The sequence below is a fragment of the Populus euphratica genome, unplaced genomic scaffold (assembly GCF_000495115.2).
Source record: "Populus euphratica unplaced genomic scaffold, PopEup_1.0 scaffold179.1, whole genome shotgun sequence".
In the NCBI taxonomy this organism is placed as follows: Eukaryota; Viridiplantae; Streptophyta; class Magnoliopsida; order Malpighiales; family Salicaceae; genus Populus; species Populus euphratica.
Window position 1 is genome coordinate 405,667 of NW_011500059.1, and position 17,049 is coordinate 422,715.

Sequence of the window (17,049 nt, forward strand, 5' to 3'; positions counted from 1 at the left end):
ATATTATCAACTTGGCCATTTAATCGGAAAACACTATCTAGTTCACTTATTCCAATAGCATTTACTAGATTGGTGGCCTCACGAGCTATATTAATTTTTTCAGTGTAAAAAAATAGATATTCAGATGCTATAATAGCATTTTAAAGAAGTAAGAAAAATTTATAATTCAGACCATAAATTTAACAAGATCAAATAAACTAGTATTATTTAATTAAATAAAAAAAACATAAACTTTTAATTTATAGTATAGGGTTAGGATAATTTAACATAAAACAAATAAAAAAAATTACAAACCTTAATTTCTAATAAACCCAATGTAGAAGGGTGAAATAAAAAACATCAAACAAAAAAAAAACCCTACAAAACATGGAAAGCTCACCAAACCTCGCTATCTAGATCATGCAAATGAGATAACCAAATAAAAGGTGAAATGAAAAAAAATTATGATGATCAATTATAAAACTAATCCAATGTGAGAAATAAAAAAATATTAAATTAAAAAAAATATCTCTCAAAAAAGCTAAAGTCAATATAAGCTAACTTATCAAATCCACAACCCATGCTATAAGATTAGAATAATCCTATAAAAAAAAAATTAAAAACAAAAATAAAGTTTAATTTTTTTTAAGGATGAGTTTGAAAAAGAAAGTCAGTTAAAAAATCAATCGTTGAAAAAGATAGATATCAACTTTTTAAATTTATGACCCAAGTCTTGAAACCAAAACCACCATATCAAGAAAACAACTGTTAAAAGATGAAATTAAAAAATAATTAATTTGAAAAAGGGTTCAAAATAAAAAATAACAATCAAAATATTGAGGATATAATTTGAAAAAAAAAAAGAAGACAACTTAAGATTTTGGGTTAAAAGTTGAAAATGAAAAAAAATAAAATTTTATAAAAGAATAAAAAAAATATATTAACAATTAAAATAATGATGATTGAATTTGAAATAATAATAAAATAAGAGGACAACCTTGTTCTATGGATATGTCACAATGAATTTTAAATAGAGAAGAGAGAAAGAAAAAAGTGTTGGCAACAACAAACGTTCGATCTTTATGTCACATATGTTGTTTAGATGAAATATCATGCTATAATGCTTCCTTCAAAATCATGGAAGACTGTTTTACTACTTGAGAAAACCACATGTGCCACTAGAGCACTGCGACTTGCATCACTTATAGGGACGAGTGATAGGGACGTGCATTACATGTGCCATCCAATCTTTAATTGTCTGTTAACTTTAATCATTGTATTTGTTTTAGTATACAATTTGATATCTCAAGTCTTAATTGTTTAAAATCAACAAAATTTCATTTTATTTTGATAATTTGAGCATCAACCAAATGCTTTGAAACTTTTTGTTGATATTGCGTGATCCTTATATCTAAGCAACTACTGTAAATCATTAAGTCAATTAAAAAAAACCACATCTAGAAGGATCAAATTAAAAAAAAAACTTGAGTAATAAACAAAATCAACCTAAATTTTTTTCTTACCCATGCTTACCCATGCAACCTAGTTTCTAATGGGTAAAAAAATTAAAGGGGTTTAATATTTGTTAAATTTTATAATTTAGTTTTCAAAGCTTTAATTGACAAGAGTCTAAAGCTAAAAGATTTATATATAAAAAAAAAAAATCAAAGAGACACATGTGGAAATAAAAACCCCTTTAGATGTTATCTGATAGTGTGATTCAGATGGGTGTTATCGTTTCTAGTTCAAGTAGCTTAGATAATAATTAACTATTTGGGTATGAAAATAAATAAAAAATAAAATTAATTCGTTTAAAAGTGTCATGCAAGGATAACACCACTAAAATATACAAATTTCTAAATTAATAAAAAAATAAAAAAATAAAATATATTGTTTTTTATATATGATTTCTCTTTGCTTTGCGTAGTTATGTATAGTAATATGTTTATATAGATTTTAAATATATTAATGAAATTATATGATTGTTAATATAATAATTATATAAAATAAATAATTGTTATTTATTTATATCCTAATAGTCATGAATATCAAAGCTAATCATGAAAATTAAAAGAAAATAACTCAATAAATAAATAATCTCATTAACCAATTAAGTTTCAAGTATTAAGTGTAATCTTTTTTATATTCTAAATATTCAAATAATAATATTAAAAAGTTCATTAAGAGAGCTTATCTATTATGACTTTCATTTAATTTTCTAGACAATAATTTTTTTTCTTTATTTACTTATAAACTATACCAACAATTAGCATGCTCATTTAAATATAGTTTTTAAACCTAACATAACTTAACTTAAGATAAAATTTATGTCATAAATCATTAGCGTCAATTTCAGTTAATCCTAATTTATTTATTTTTTAAATTTAAAATAATATTATTTTGGTGAATTTTTTTTTTAAAAAAATAAAAAACAAGATAATTAAAGGATGGGCGAGACTTGAGCGATGTGGTATTTTTTTCTATGATGCGACATTTTGGTATATGGTATATGATAGTGACATTTTCCTTGATGCTTTTCAAATCACTCTTTGCAGATTCTATACATATTTCCCTTTCTTTTGTTAGTGTCCATAAAAACTAAGTTGATAAATTCTGTGATGACACATGTCGTATGTGATTTAGATAGTTTTGTTGTTTTTCAAATTAGTCTTTGCTGTTTCTATGCACATATCCCTTTCTCTTTTGTTATTGTCCACAAAATCTAAGTCGATATTTTCTCAATGATTTCACATGCTGGTATATGATTTCACATGCTGGTGCTTAGTAGTCTGTGTCCACAATGTCTGAAACACAACTAAGTGAAATAAGGGTTGATCCATTGATCAACAAAGAGGTAGGGATTCATAACAACCAACCTCAAGAGCTGAAGATGGATGAAACACTAGAAAATTACTCATTGAAAAAGAATGAGCGTTCTTCGTGGTTTAGTTTCATAATGAGAGAGGTCAAAGACACTAAGAACAACCAGCCACTCGTGCCAAAGATTCCGAAAGTTTCAGACGAGCTTAGAAATGAAAACGAGGAATGCTACAGTCCCTTGATGGTCTCAATTGGGCCTTATCACTCTCCGAGTCATCATAACAATCTCAGAGAAGAGGAGATTCCAAAGGTTTCGATGGCTCGCCAATTCATCCTAGATAGTGGAAAAAACATAGAACTCGTCTACAAAGAAGTAGAAAAGGGTATCCAAAACGCAAGAGGATTTTACAACGAGATCGACATTGAAGGCTATGATGACGAGCAACTCACCCGGATGATGTTTCTTGATGGATGCTTTATTCTCCAATTCATCCATTGCGTGACACATAATTATGAAAATTTAGAGATGACTGATCGGCAAGTTGCTGGTGTGAAGCGGGATTTGTTATTACTGGAGAACCAGATTCCTTTTCCAGTCCTGAAATCACTGACGAGTCTGAGGTACGAAAAAGATGGCACTAATCATGGAATGAAACATGTGAATGATTTTCTTTTTTTCCATTTTCTCAACCCGAAAGATCAACCATTGCGGACTCGAAAATTACTTTGGTCTACCGTTAGTCTCCTGTTAATGTTTCTTCCAATTGCTCTTCCATTTGTTTTATCACGCACTTTTAGCAGCCATAATCATGACCTGGTTTTCTTGAGCATGGTGCCAGCATTTGCCGTGATGGAATTATGTCTCCTGATACCAGCTTGGCTTTTGTGGTTACTACTAAGAAAGGGGAGGCAAGCCTCAGGATATGATTCGCAATGGCAGCCTGATGAAGAACCTGCCCATCTTCTTCAACTTCTATATTTTCTTTTCATAGGTTCTCACTACATAAAAGGCAAGTCGTCTTCACGAAGATGCGGCCATTGCTTGTCTTATTTGGCCACTTGTCTTAAGAAATTCATTCCTACAAAGTGCAAGCCAGTTGCTCGAGGAAGGCGTGGCCATTACTTGTATTATACTGCCAAGGAACTTAAGAAGGTGGGAATCCACTTCATGTCTAGTCAGACGAGTGCTTTGACGGATGTCAAGTTCAAGTCATCATCTTTCTATGGAACATTGAAGCTTCCTTCAATTACCATAGATGAGTCAACAAAGTCCATGCTCTTCAACTTAGTGGCCTACGAGGCATCTGCTGCACTCAATCCACTTTGGGTCACTTCTTACATATGTTTCATGGATTCGCTGATTGACGATGCTGATGACGTGAAAGAGCTGCGATCAAAGGGCATAATTATTAATTTCCGTGGACCTGACCAGCAGGTTGCGGATCTCTTCAACCATATGGGCAGTTTTCTTGAACCTGATACTAGTGTTTATAATGATGTTAAAAGAGAGATAAATGAGCAGTGTGAGAGCATCGTGAAGAAATGGGTAGCTCAGTGGCAGCGAACTTATTTTCATAGTCCTTGGGCCTTCATTGCATTTGCTGCCGCCGCTGTTGGTTTGGCTCTTACCGCCACTCAGACGTACTATACAATGCACCCACCCAGGAATAATTCAACAGGCTAATGCTGCTGCGATGATGTAGAAACTATATATAGTTCTTATTCAACAGAATGTGTAATGTTTCAGGAAGGGAATTAAATTGTAATGAATTCTGTCAGCTTGTAAGACATAAGATGATCTCATTTAGGCTAATGCTATGAGAGCAGAGGGCATTGTGTGCTAAATCAATCTGTTCAGGGTCGCTTTTTACTGATGTTTTCTTGAGTGTAATTTTGAGTTAGGGGCTTTGAAATGAACTTTCAACACCAATTTAGACTAAATAAAACTTTAACATACCATGCAATGGGATAGAAAAAAAGTAAATAATTTTCAACATGTAAATTTCAATACAATGGACAAGAGAAAATTAATTTTGAAGCTTGATTGTTTTTTCTTCTAGAGCGAGCACATGATCATTTAAGGTTCATATTTCAAAGAACTTATATTAATGATCAATATTATGAAATAAAAATAAAAAATTAATAAGAAAGGATCAAAATTAATTTAAAAAAATAAAAACTTTCAATTTTCACGGTTCAAAAGACATGTTTAAAAAGAAAAATCACATTTATTGAATTTTTTTTTAAAAAAACAAACCACCTTAAATCAATATCGATTTTTTATTTTATTTTTTATGATGACAACCAAAACTTTTTCTTCTTCTCTTTTTCAATGATTTCCTCTGTGCTCTCTCAATTTTTCAGGGTTTAAATATTCTAAAAATTAAGTACAATATTGTAATGTAAAATTCTAGAAAATAGGGAAGTAAAACTTCAATAACTAATGTAAAAGACTCTACCTTTTTGTGTTGATTTTAATATATATTTTTTAAATTTTCTCAACAACAACCTGAAATTTAATTTCATAGCAATGATCTTTTAAGTTCAATGGTTGAAATCAGAAAACAACTATAACATCGTACTTTGAATAGTGACATCCATAATAGTTTATGTCTTGTCTTACGGTGATCAACAATATAACAACATATTATTTTAGCATATACAGAATGGATGTAATGTGTGAGGCAGCAACAAGTAATTTTTTTCTTCATATCCTAGCAATTGGTTTTGCGTCAGTAATCAATACTAATCGAGAAACATTACACATGCTATTGCATTAAAGAATATTGTGTTCAATGTTATATGTTACCAAATCATGATGGTGGTCTAATTTTTGTCTTCAATACAACTTAAAAGCTGAAAGATTTTACCTTGTCTTGTTTCTCAAAATGCTTTCATTCATCTTCTTTGTGTGATAATATGCACCTCTGAACTTGCAATTTTGTATGAATTTGGGAAAAGGTGATTTCTAACTTGTTTTATGAACAAATGTGAGCTTGGGTGCATCTGCGACTGAAGAAGATGGAGAGCTAATAGCTAAATTGTTTGGATCAGTTGGAAAGATATGGAGAGCTGATGAAAAATTTGTTTGATGCAATTACTGGTCTAAGGTATGATGCTTCTGCAGAGAAGAATATTTATACTGCCTTCGTCTATATTTACAGTAAGGCTCTTAAATCTGCCAAGCTAAATGCACTACCTTCTGTTGTTTTATACATGCTTTTCTGCTTAAATAAATAGAAATTGCATAATTGCATTTTGCTATAGCGTAATTCTCTTTCTGCATAAATGATCAGTGGAAGAGGGCATACATATACCTATAGAAACCTTGGCTGATGGAGTGGCAGCAGGTCTACGGAGAGAACTTGTAGCGGGCCTTGCTTCTAAAACTTCATGTCATTTATTTTCAATGGCAATGACTGTTCTTGGTATAACCCCCTTGAATAGAAAAGAAAAGAAGGGGAAAAATGAGAGAGCCTTTGAGAGTGTTTTATATCACTTCTGCAACTGTTCACCAGATTAGCAGGCTTGCATTTTTAATGTTTCAAAGCTCTGCTTTTACAGGGAAATATATTGCACACATATTTTTAGTCATTTCCACTTTATTTTAGAGTATTTCGTGTGACTTTTAGCAAAATTTTTAGAGTTTTAGATATCTTTAAGAATAATTTACTTATTGGAGATTCGATATAATTTTTAGGTATTTAACTACTAGAATATGCTGAATTTGAGATAATATAAAGAGAGTTGAAATAATGGTTAGTCTGTTATGGACAAACTTAAGTACTAATTAGTTTTTTAGGTTATAACAAGAGTTATACAATTCTATTTTATATATTATATATATTCTAAAAAGTTAAAATATAAGCTTACAATTTTTATGTGAAGAAAAAAATCATTTCTTTTTTGTTTTAAAGCCCAAATATTAAGTCAAAATACAAAGTTTGAATCAAACCAAGAATCCCTTTGAATCCCTTTGACCTAGACACTGTCTTGGTTTTGGCACATATATCTAGTTTCAATGTCCAAAAATTGTGAGATCAATCTTGTTGGAAAGAAACCTTAATTCTTTATAATTGTTTTAGAAATATAGAAGTTTTAATTCACATGTTTTCTTCCCTAAAATTGGCTCACAATATCAATAAAGAAAATAAAATTAGAATTCATGACAGAGAAGAAAAATGATTTTCTTTCAATTAAAGGATAGAGTCCATTTATAAAAAAAACCCCTTTAAATAACAGCTAACAAATGTTTTTTGATACTTTAAACACATCACAAGAGAGAGAAGGCAAAATTTAGAGGTATAATCAATTATAATTGAAATAAAGAAGCCAAAGATAAAATTGACTCACAATCTAGGATGATACTCTATTCATTTATTTTATTACTTGTTACGATTTATATACTTGTAATTTGTGATTTTTGACTCATTCATTTAATTATTTGTTACAATTCATGCTCTTGCTTCTTTCTTTTAGTTCTAATTAATTTTGCTATTAGCTATTTTATCTTTTTTGTGGTGTGTTTAGGGTAAAACCAAGTTTAACCTAGTTAAAGTAGTGTTGGGCTTGCTTAAAAAGCATTGTGAAACATCATATGTCCAAGTATCCTATGCCAGAATCAAGTCTTATCCTTCATACATGCATTTAAGCACATTTATCTCTATGTTTAGCAAGAATATTCTATTATTTGCCATAGCTACTTTTGCAATTATAACCCTTTTAGTATCAAGTAATGTCAAAGTATGATTTTTCATCTCAATCTCATACCTCTTCTTCATCATTAATAAATTGATGACTTCTATTTTTCAATTTAATCAAAACCGTATATTTTTCTTTGATGACAACCTTTGAATGATCAACAAAGATGATATTATCTCTAATCACTTCATCAGGCTCTATGAACCTGTATTTGTCTCCACTCATATGGTTATTGACTTTATTGTCTAGATATCACATGTTCCTTTTTGCCTTGCATTCTTTCATCATGCACTAGTAATAGGGCAGCTTTCTTCTCCTTTTCTATTAAGGCCCCGTTTGTTTGTTGGAAAGTAGTTTTATTTTGGAAAATGAATTTTAGAAAAGTGAATTATTTTCCGATGTTTGGTAGTGTAATGGAAAATAAGTTAAAAAATACTTTCCAGAGTTTGGTTATGTCATGGAAAATAAGCTGAAAAATAACTTATTAAAGTTTTATTTTTTTCAAGCATATTGAAATAATGAGGAATAAATCTTATAAATTAAAAATTTGAATGAGAATGAAATTGAAAAAAATATAATTTTATAAATTATCTCAAATAAAATTAAAAATAATCAAAATAATAGAGATCAAATCTAAAAAATTAAAAAATTGAAAGATGAAGAAATTAAAATAATAATAATTAACATTTCATAAATTATTTCAAATAAAATATGTAATAATCAAAAAAATGAGGACCAAATTTGATAGATAAAAAAATTTCAATTAAAAAATAATAAGTGAAAAAAAATAACAATTATAAAAATGAGGACTAAAATTAATATAAAAATTAAATTCTAATGGATGAAATTGAAAAAAAAATATTCAAAATAATATATATATAGCAATCAAAAGTTTGAGAATCAAATTTGATATAATCAGCAAATAATATGATATTTTTAAATTTTTTACAACTTTTATAAAGTGTTTTCTGTCCAAAATAAAAGGAAAACACTTTCCTGGAAACCAAATCAAATTTTTCTTTGACTGGAAAGTGTTTTCCATTGACCAACTTTTTTAATGACAAACAAACACAGGAAAGTTTGAAAAATAATTTTCCGGAAACCACTTTTCAGGAAATAAACGCAACCTAAGTATTTATCTCTTAGTTATTCTCTCTCCTTTTGTATTATTGAATAATGTTGCAGTACAAGCATTTTCGTAGGCATAAATCCTAAATAATTAAGGAATTAAACTCATATAAGAAAATTTTAATTTAAATAAGAATTATATTCTACCAATTAAACCGATCAACTATTTTTTTAATTAGTGATTTATTTAATTCAATTGATGCTCAATTTCAATTGATTAACTAATATAACCAATTAATTTCTAAAAATCAATTTACCTTCAATAATAACTTCCTAATTTTATGAAAGAAAAAAAAAAGAAGTTTTTTCTGTTATTTTCAATCAAGACTTTCTATGGAGACAAATCTGCCTCAGGTGTGTCACTTTCACCTCAGGTGTGTCACTTTCTATTGTGAGACAAATCTGTCTCAGGTGTGTCACTTTCACCTCATGACATTCTAGATCTTGAATTTTGTCATCCAAAAAGAATCATTTTCATCCCAATCTCAAGTTTCATAGTACTCTTTTTAAAAACGTGATCTCATGCTTTAGTAAAAGTACAGTAATCAAAACCCCCATGCCCCCCCACTTCCAAGCAAGGTAAGATTCTTCTTCCCTTCTAAATTTGTTTAGTACTATCAATGGATAAATGTTAACGATGTACTGAAAGAACAAGAAAAAAGCCTTCTATAGTAGTAGCCTGTAGTCTGCACGAATAATGGCTGAAGAACTAAAAATTTCAATCCCACAGGAGGCAAACTCACATTCCTCAGGCGAAACTCATGAGTGGCTAGCATTCATCATCACTGAAGGGCAGATCAAGACTGGTAACAACCAAATGCAAGCGCCACAGATTCCAAAGGTCCCACGTTTGCTTCGACACATTCAATCAAACCAGAAATGTTATGACCCCTCTCTGGTCTCCATTGGTCCTTATCACCATGGAAAGCCTGAACTCAGGGATATGGAGAAGCTCAAGGTTACATTTACGCGCAAGTTCGTTGATGATAGTGGAATATGCATTGAAGACTTTTACTGCAAGGTGGCAGAGGTGGCAATCGACGCTAGAAGATGCTATGCTGAGGATTCGACAGATGAGTTTGATGATGAGAAATTCACTCAGATAATGTTTCTTGATGGTTGCTTCATTCTCCAATTTATTTTCTGCCTCTTGCGCAGGCCTGAAGATCTAAAGATGCCTGGTCATCAGGTAGTTCTGGTTAAAAGGGACTTGTTTCTGCTAGAGAACCAACTCCCTTTCCAAGTCATCTTGTCATTGATGAATTTGAGGTTCGGAAAAGGGGAAGATGGAGGAGGTAATAAACTGATCAACGATTTCATCAGGCACATTCGTGCACTTCCTCCTCGAGAGGAGTCATTCAAGGAAATGATAAAGAAGTTTGCTGGGAAATGTATTTGGAAACAACCTCAAAAAACGTGGGGAAATAAAGAAACAGAAGAGCATCAGCCTGTTCATCTTCTTGGACTTCTACATACCGATCACATCAACAAAGAAGCCTGCATCCATTGTTCTACAAGAAGCTATGACTGGTACTCATACCGGTCCGCCAAGGACCTCAGAAAAGTGGGGATTCGCTTCAGGCCAAGCTGGACTAACGCTTACTCAGATGTGGAGTTCAAATCATCAGTCCGTGGGAGCAAACTAATTCTTCCGCCAATAACCATAGAAGAGTCATTCAAGTCCGTGCTCTTAAACTTGATAGCGTATGAAACATGCTGTGACGCATCTGGTGAACTTTGGGTCACTTCTTACGCATGCTTCCTGGATTCGTTGATTCAAGATGTCGAAGACGTGAAGGTGCTGCAATCAGAGGGTGTTCTCAACATATTTGTTCGTGAACAGGAGGTCGCTGATCTCTTCAATCAGATGTCTCGAAACCTGGTACCCAACCCTTACGCTTATAGTGATGTGAAAAGGCAAATCGAACTGGACCGCAAGAGCATCATCAAGAAATGGGTAGCTGAGTGGCTGCTTACCTATTTTAGCAGTCCTTGGAGCTTTATTGCACTTGTTGCTGCAACTTTGACCATTGTATTGACTGTCATTCAGAGCTATTTCGCTATATTCCCTCTCAATAACAATGGTAATTGTGGCTAAGTGTTAATCTCCTTCATGTAATTCAAACACTTGACTTCCTAAACATCAACTGTGCCTCTGTGTGTGTCTTTCTCCCTATGACAGTTGAATTATTAATTTGGCGTTGTGTATCTTTGTTCTTCATTTCATCTCTCTGTAAAATAAACTCCCTTTTCTCAAGGAGCAGTATTGATTATACAAGCTGCAATGTTGGTTGTAGGATGATATTCTGGCATCTTTCATTGGAATGTTGATCTTGCGCGTTCTTCATGTATGATCGGTCATAAATCATAACAGTTGCAAGAAGCCATCACTAGTTTTTTGGATAAATTAGGATTATATGACTTGTTCTTCTACCTTTTGTGTGTTTATAAATTTGGATAATTTAGCCCACTCATTCAGCCTTAAGGAATCGTGGCTCACATTAACTAGCTGGCGAGAATGCAAAAGGTGGATCCTAATACGAGGACCAAACCCAAGTGACACATGTGGCACAAAGCATGGCCTAGCTGTCACGCCACATATTGTGAATTAATAGAAACTGGGCTGATCAGTTCTTACAAAATAACTGAAAGAACACTTTATATATATATATATATAGAAAGGGACCCATATAGCTATACTACATAACAACTAGAAAAGATGGAGAAACTAACTCTAAAGACAAAGGCAATTGGATCAAATTGTAAGATAAGATTTAAAGAGAAGGAATTGTAGAAAAAAGGGACAGTAGCGTGAAAGGAGAAGGAAGTGGAAACTTTGTGATTGTTGGCACTGCATGCACTTTGTGACATTAGCGTACAGTTGCAATTTGCAGCCTCTCCTACAATGTCCCAAGCTTTAATTCTTTATGAAAAAGAAATTGATGGCATCATGACCAGGTGCCTTATTACCAACTAGGAGACTTAACTTCTTCCACTGTAAAAGAAACTTCCAGAGCAGATGAAGAAGAAGGTAATAATTTCTGAAATTCCAAACTCGATCAGGGTGGTCGATACCTTTTATCCAGGGAGTAGAGCTCGTAAAACATGACAGAAAGCTTGGACATATACTTTCCATACACTTTCAAGGAAAAAATAAAATTCCTTTTCATCATTGCAGTGGTAGTTATGTGGAAGAATCTAGTGTTTTTGTCTCCAAGTTTACACTACTCTTGATTTCTGATGCCAAATCGATTCCTGCATTCGGTACAGAATTCCAAGTTCAATAACAACCAGTCTGCTTCTTGCCAATTATTTTGCTGATAAACTCTCTGCTTTCTTTATAACCCTCAAAGGATTCAGATTCCAGCTCTAAGGCTTTGATCTTCCCATCAATGTTACCCATTGAATCACTGTTGCACAATTTAATAGATTCTTTTAAAGCCTTTATATTATTCACAATCTTTCCTCCACCAGTTGTCAAGGACATAGATGAGACCCATTCATCTTGAACGACCTTCCTAAACTCTGATCTCAACAATCAATAGGTCAGGAATCTGAAGGGTTTCGGTCCCTATTTTGCTGAATCTCTCACCAGGTGGATAGGTCTATGGTTTGAAGAAGAGTATTTGGGCAAATCCCATATAAAATAGAGGAGGGAAACACAATAAGCCAATTTGTATAAAAACAAATTAAATTTAATTTTAGTTTTGTATTTTCTGTTGTTTTTTTGTAATTATTATTATTGTTTTTTTTATATTAGGTTGATTGAGGGGCAAATTAATTTTTTACACGAATTAAAATATATAAAAAAGCTCTTTTTAGGTGCAAGGCAGAAAAAATTGTTTTGATCATGTCATTCAACTTATCGTGCCGTTCTCTCCCCCGCCAAACAACACGTGTTGGGTTTTGATGAAAATTCACATTTAACATTTAAAATTTAAAAGCAATTTTTCTGGTTGACTATATTTACGAATCATTTTTTATTTTTTTAATTTATTAATTTTTATCCTTGATTTTTTATAAGTTTTTTATATTTTTTAATTACTTCCTTTAATCTATATTTTTTAAATATTTTTAAAAAAATTTGGCCTTGATTCTTTATTTTATTTTCTTTTTTTTTGTAAAATTTTAATTATTTACAATTTCATCATTTAATAATTATTTTTATTATTTTAATTTTTTTAAATTTAATTTTCATTTTTTGGTGGTCTCTTCTTTAATTCTTTTGTGAAATTGATTTTTGTTTTTAATTTAATCTTTCAACAAAAATAATAAGCCATCCTATTTTTTTTTTTAAATCTGCTCTCCATTCTTTTAATTGCTATTTTATCTTTTAAATTTTTTTTTTATGAATTTTTTTTGTTAAATTTCATCTCTTAGTATTTGATTTATTAAAATTAAAATTTTATAATTTTTTTAGGTTTAATGCTTCCAATCAAATGACCTGGATTTTGGTTCACATTGTTTTTTTTTTAATTTTATTTTTTTATATCATTATATGACTTTGATTTATTTTTTTAAGAATAGGCTTTATGGATTTCTTTATTGTTTTATGAGGTTATTCTAATTTCATTATTTGACCCGTGATCCGTATGCTTGGTAAGTTAACCCAAGTGTTATTATATCTTTTTTTAGTTTTTATATTTTTTCTTTTATATTTTTTTGTATGATTTTTTTATTTTATTTTTTAATATTTATTAGAGATTAATTTTATATTTTTTTTACATTTAGTGTTTTTGTTCAAAAGGCATAGAGTATAAATTTATGAGTTGATGTTATTTTTTTGAACATTTATTTTTCTCATTTAATATATTTTTTGTAAATGCGCTTGTTGAATATAATTTTTTTTCTCATATTTTTCTTTCCTTCCAACCTGGGGCGAAGAGCAGGACATATTATAAAATGGTTAAAATTATCAAAGTGGAACATAGCACCGCCAAAAATAGAGGTCAAGATTGGCGGCTAATAAGGTAGCAAAGCGACAGTGGTATTTTCCGTAAAGCAAGCTTGGAATATCTTATCACTTTATTTCTGGCAGTCAAAATCATCTGCTTCATATGGGTCATAATCATCTACTTTATTTATAATTATTATCTTTCACTCTTGTTTCTAAAGTGAACATTGCTGATTAATTTTTTTTATTTTTATTTTTATGAGGTATTCAGGTCGTAGCATGACTAATCCTCATAGTTAATTAAACATCTTACAATTTTTACGGTTCATTAAATATTCTGAAGTGATAAACATATTCGGTAGGGCTCGAACCTGATACGAAGAAAAGGAACAAACTTCTCCCACAACTATGCTAGAATCTCGCACGCTATTATGAGACAAATCTGTCTCAAGGATATAACTTTCACCTGATGAAGTTATAGCTCTGAATTTTGTCATGTTAACAGAATCATTTATATCCCTTTCTCAAGTTTCATCTCACTCTTTCTTCAAAAGGAGATCTCATGCTTTTTATTTAAAGTACAGTGATCAAAATCCCCCATGCCCCATTGCCAAGCAAGGTAAGATTCTTCTTCCCATCTAACTTTGTTTAGTACTGTAAATGGATAAATGTTAACGTTATACTGAGTGAACCGGAAAAAAGGCCCTTCTTTAGTAGAGTACTTCTGTAGTCTGTACTAATAATGGCTAATGAAGAACTAAAAATTTCAATCCCACAGGATGCGAACTCACATTTCTCAGGCGAAACTCGTGAGTGGCTATCATTCATTATCACTGAAGGGCAGATCAAGAATGATAACAACCAAATGCAAGGGCCACAGATTCCAAAGGTCCCACGTTTGCTTCGACACATTCAATCAAACCAGAAATGTTATGACCCCTCTCTGGTCTCCATTGGTCCTTATCACCATGGAAAGCCTGAACTCAGGGATATGGAGAAGCTCAAGGTTACATTTACGCGCAAGTTCGTTGATGATAGTGGAATATGCATTGAAGACTTTTACTGCAAGGTGGCAGAGGTGGCAATCGACGCTAGAAGATGCTATGCTGAGGATTCGACAGATGAGTTTGATGATGAGAAATTCACTCAGATAATGTTTCTTGATGGTTGCTTCATTCTCCAATTTATTTTCTGCCTCTTGCGCAGGCCTGAAGATCTAAAGATGCCTGGTCATCAGGTAGTTCTGGTTAAAAGGGACTTGTTGCTGCTAGAGAACCAACTCCCTTTCCAAGTCATCTTGTCATTGATGAATTTGAGGTTCGGAAAAGGAGAAGATGGAGGAGGTAATAAACTGATCAACGATTTCATCAGGCACATTCGTGCACTTCCTCCTCGAGAAGAGTCATTCAAGGAAATGATAAAGAAGTTTGCTGGAAAATGTATTTGGAAACAACCTCAAAAAACGTGGGGAAAGAAAGAAACAGAAGAGCATCAGCCTGTCCATCTCCTTGGACTTCTACATACCGATCACATCAACAAAGAAGCCTGCATCCATTGTTCTACAAGAAGCTGTGACTGGTACTCTTACCGGTCCGCCAAGGACCTCAGAAAAGTGGGGATTCGCTTCAGGCCAAACTGGACTAACGCTTACTCAGATGTGGAGTTCAAATCATCAGTCCGTGGCAGCAAACTAATTCTTCCGCCAATAACCATAGAAGAGTCATTCAAGTCCGTGCTCTTAAACTTGATAGCGTATGAAACATGCTGTGATGCATCTGGTGAACTTTGGGTCACTTCTTACGCATGCTTCCTGGATTCGTTGATTCAAGATGTCGAAGACGTGAAGGTGCTGCAATCAGAGGGTGTTCTCAACATATTTGTTCGTGAACAGGAGGTCGCTGATCTCTTCAATCAGATGTCTCGAAACCTGGTGCCCAACCCTTACGCTTATAGTGATGTGAAAAGGCGAATCGAACTGGACCGCAAGAACATCATCAAGAAATGGGTAGCTGAGTGGATGCATGCCTATTTTAGCAGTCCTTGGAGCTTTATTGCACTTGTTGCTGCAACTTTTACCATTGTACTCACTGCCATTCAGAGCTATTTCGCTATATTCCCTCGCAATAATAATGATTAATTGTGGCTAAGTGTTAATCTCCATCAAGTAATTCAAGCACTTGACTTCCTAAACATCAACTGTGCCTCTGTGTGTATCTTGCTCCCTATGACAGTCTGAATTCGTAATTTGGAGTTGTGTATCTTTGTTCTTCATTTAATCTTTGTAAATCAATCCAAACAAACCCATAACATATAAATTAATATCACATAAACCTTAAAATTTATAACAGTTTTATATCAATAAAAAGACCCATACAGCTATACCATGTGGTAACTAGAAATGATGGAGAAACTTACTCAAGAGATAAAGGAAATAGGACCAAATTGTAAGGTAAGATTTGAAGAGGGAGAAGAAAGTGGAAACTTTGTGATTGTTGGGCCCCCATGCATTTGGGCTAAAAGAATAGGCACTTTAGGATATAATTATTGGGCTTACAATTAAAATTATTTATGGGCCTCACAATTATATTTTAGAAAATACTAAAATGCATTAAGGTGTTATTATGTAAAGATGCACTTTGCAGCCTCTCCCACAATGTCCCCAGCTTTCTTTATGATTATGAAAAAAAGCGCCTTATTACCAACATATTATTAAATAGCAGACTTAACTGCTTCCACTGTAAAAGAAACTTCCAGAGCAGATGAAGAAGAAGGTAATAATTTCTGAAATTCCAAACTCGATCTTGTAAAACATGACAGAAAGCTTGGACATATGCTTTAAATCCAATTTAAAGAAGAAAATAACATTCCTTTTCATCTTTGCAGTGTTTTTATCTCCAAGTTTGCCACCGTGGTATATCTCCGCGTCTCTCTCCCTTTCTTGCATTGAATCTCCACATCACTAAATCACACTATGTCCATTTCTTTTTTTGTTTTTCAGGTGAGAAGTGCTCTAGAGAGCCTGGTAATCTCACCGAGTGTAAGTCTACTAATATTCTTCCATTTATGTTTTCTGTGCTTGCGTATCACTGAATGAGATCTTAATTTGATGTTATCGTGTCTGTGCTTATTTTGCAGCTTGCAGGGCAAGGAGCTCTGACTGCAGAGTTCACTTTAAGGTATTGTTTTTATGATTTAGATGAGTTTTGTTTTCTACGGCCTTTACTTCTTATCTGGAGAACAAAAGTGTTGATTTATTAGTAAAAACTTGATGAAATATAGCCCGTGTGAACAGGTCTCTCGTAAACTTCAGGCAAATCAATTTCATTGTTATTGGGAGAACCTTTGTTTTATTTCCTTTTCCTTTGGCTGAAGGTTCAGTAAACGATGGCACAATTTTTTATTACAATTTTTTTTTACATGAATAGGTTCTGATAGATTTAATTAATTAATATATGCGTCTGGCTTATGCTGGTGTTAATTGATTTTTGACCCCTTTTTGCTTCTGTGGAAGGGTTATTGATGTAGAA

General features: G+C 32.3%; 2 protein-coding genes across 2 annotated transcripts; both read left to right on the forward strand.

Moving 5' to 3' along the window:
• Positions 1–9,195: 9,195 nt before the first annotated feature.
• LOC105108022 (UPF0481 protein At3g47200-like) lies at positions 9,196–10,924 on the forward strand. Its single transcript, XM_011002159.1, has 2 exons — positions 9,196–9,207; positions 9,359–10,924. The coding sequence occupies exon 2, from the start codon at positions 9,446–9,448 to the stop codon at positions 10,724–10,726; it is 1,281 nt and encodes a 426-aa protein (XP_011000461.1). The 5' UTR covers positions 9,196–9,207; positions 9,359–9,445; the 3' UTR covers positions 10,727–10,924.
• A 3,340-nt stretch (positions 10,925–14,264) lies between these two features.
• LOC105108025 (UPF0481 protein At3g47200-like) lies at positions 14,265–15,659 on the forward strand. Its single transcript, XM_011002163.1, has one exon. It carries the CDS (start codon positions 14,265–14,267, stop codon positions 15,657–15,659), a length of 1,395 nt encoding a protein of 464 aa, XP_011000465.1.
• Positions 15,660–17,049: the final 1,390 nt, after the last annotated feature.

Bases quoted from the DNA above. Each gene is read 5' to 3' on its own strand.
- LOC105108022 (XM_011002159.1), top strand. From the start codon at position 9,446: ATGCAAGCGCCACAGATTCCAAAGGTCCCACGTTTGCTTCGACACATT.
- LOC105108025 (XM_011002163.1), top strand. From the start codon at position 14,265: ATGGCTAATGAAGAACTAAAAATTTCAATCCCACAGGATGCGAACTCA.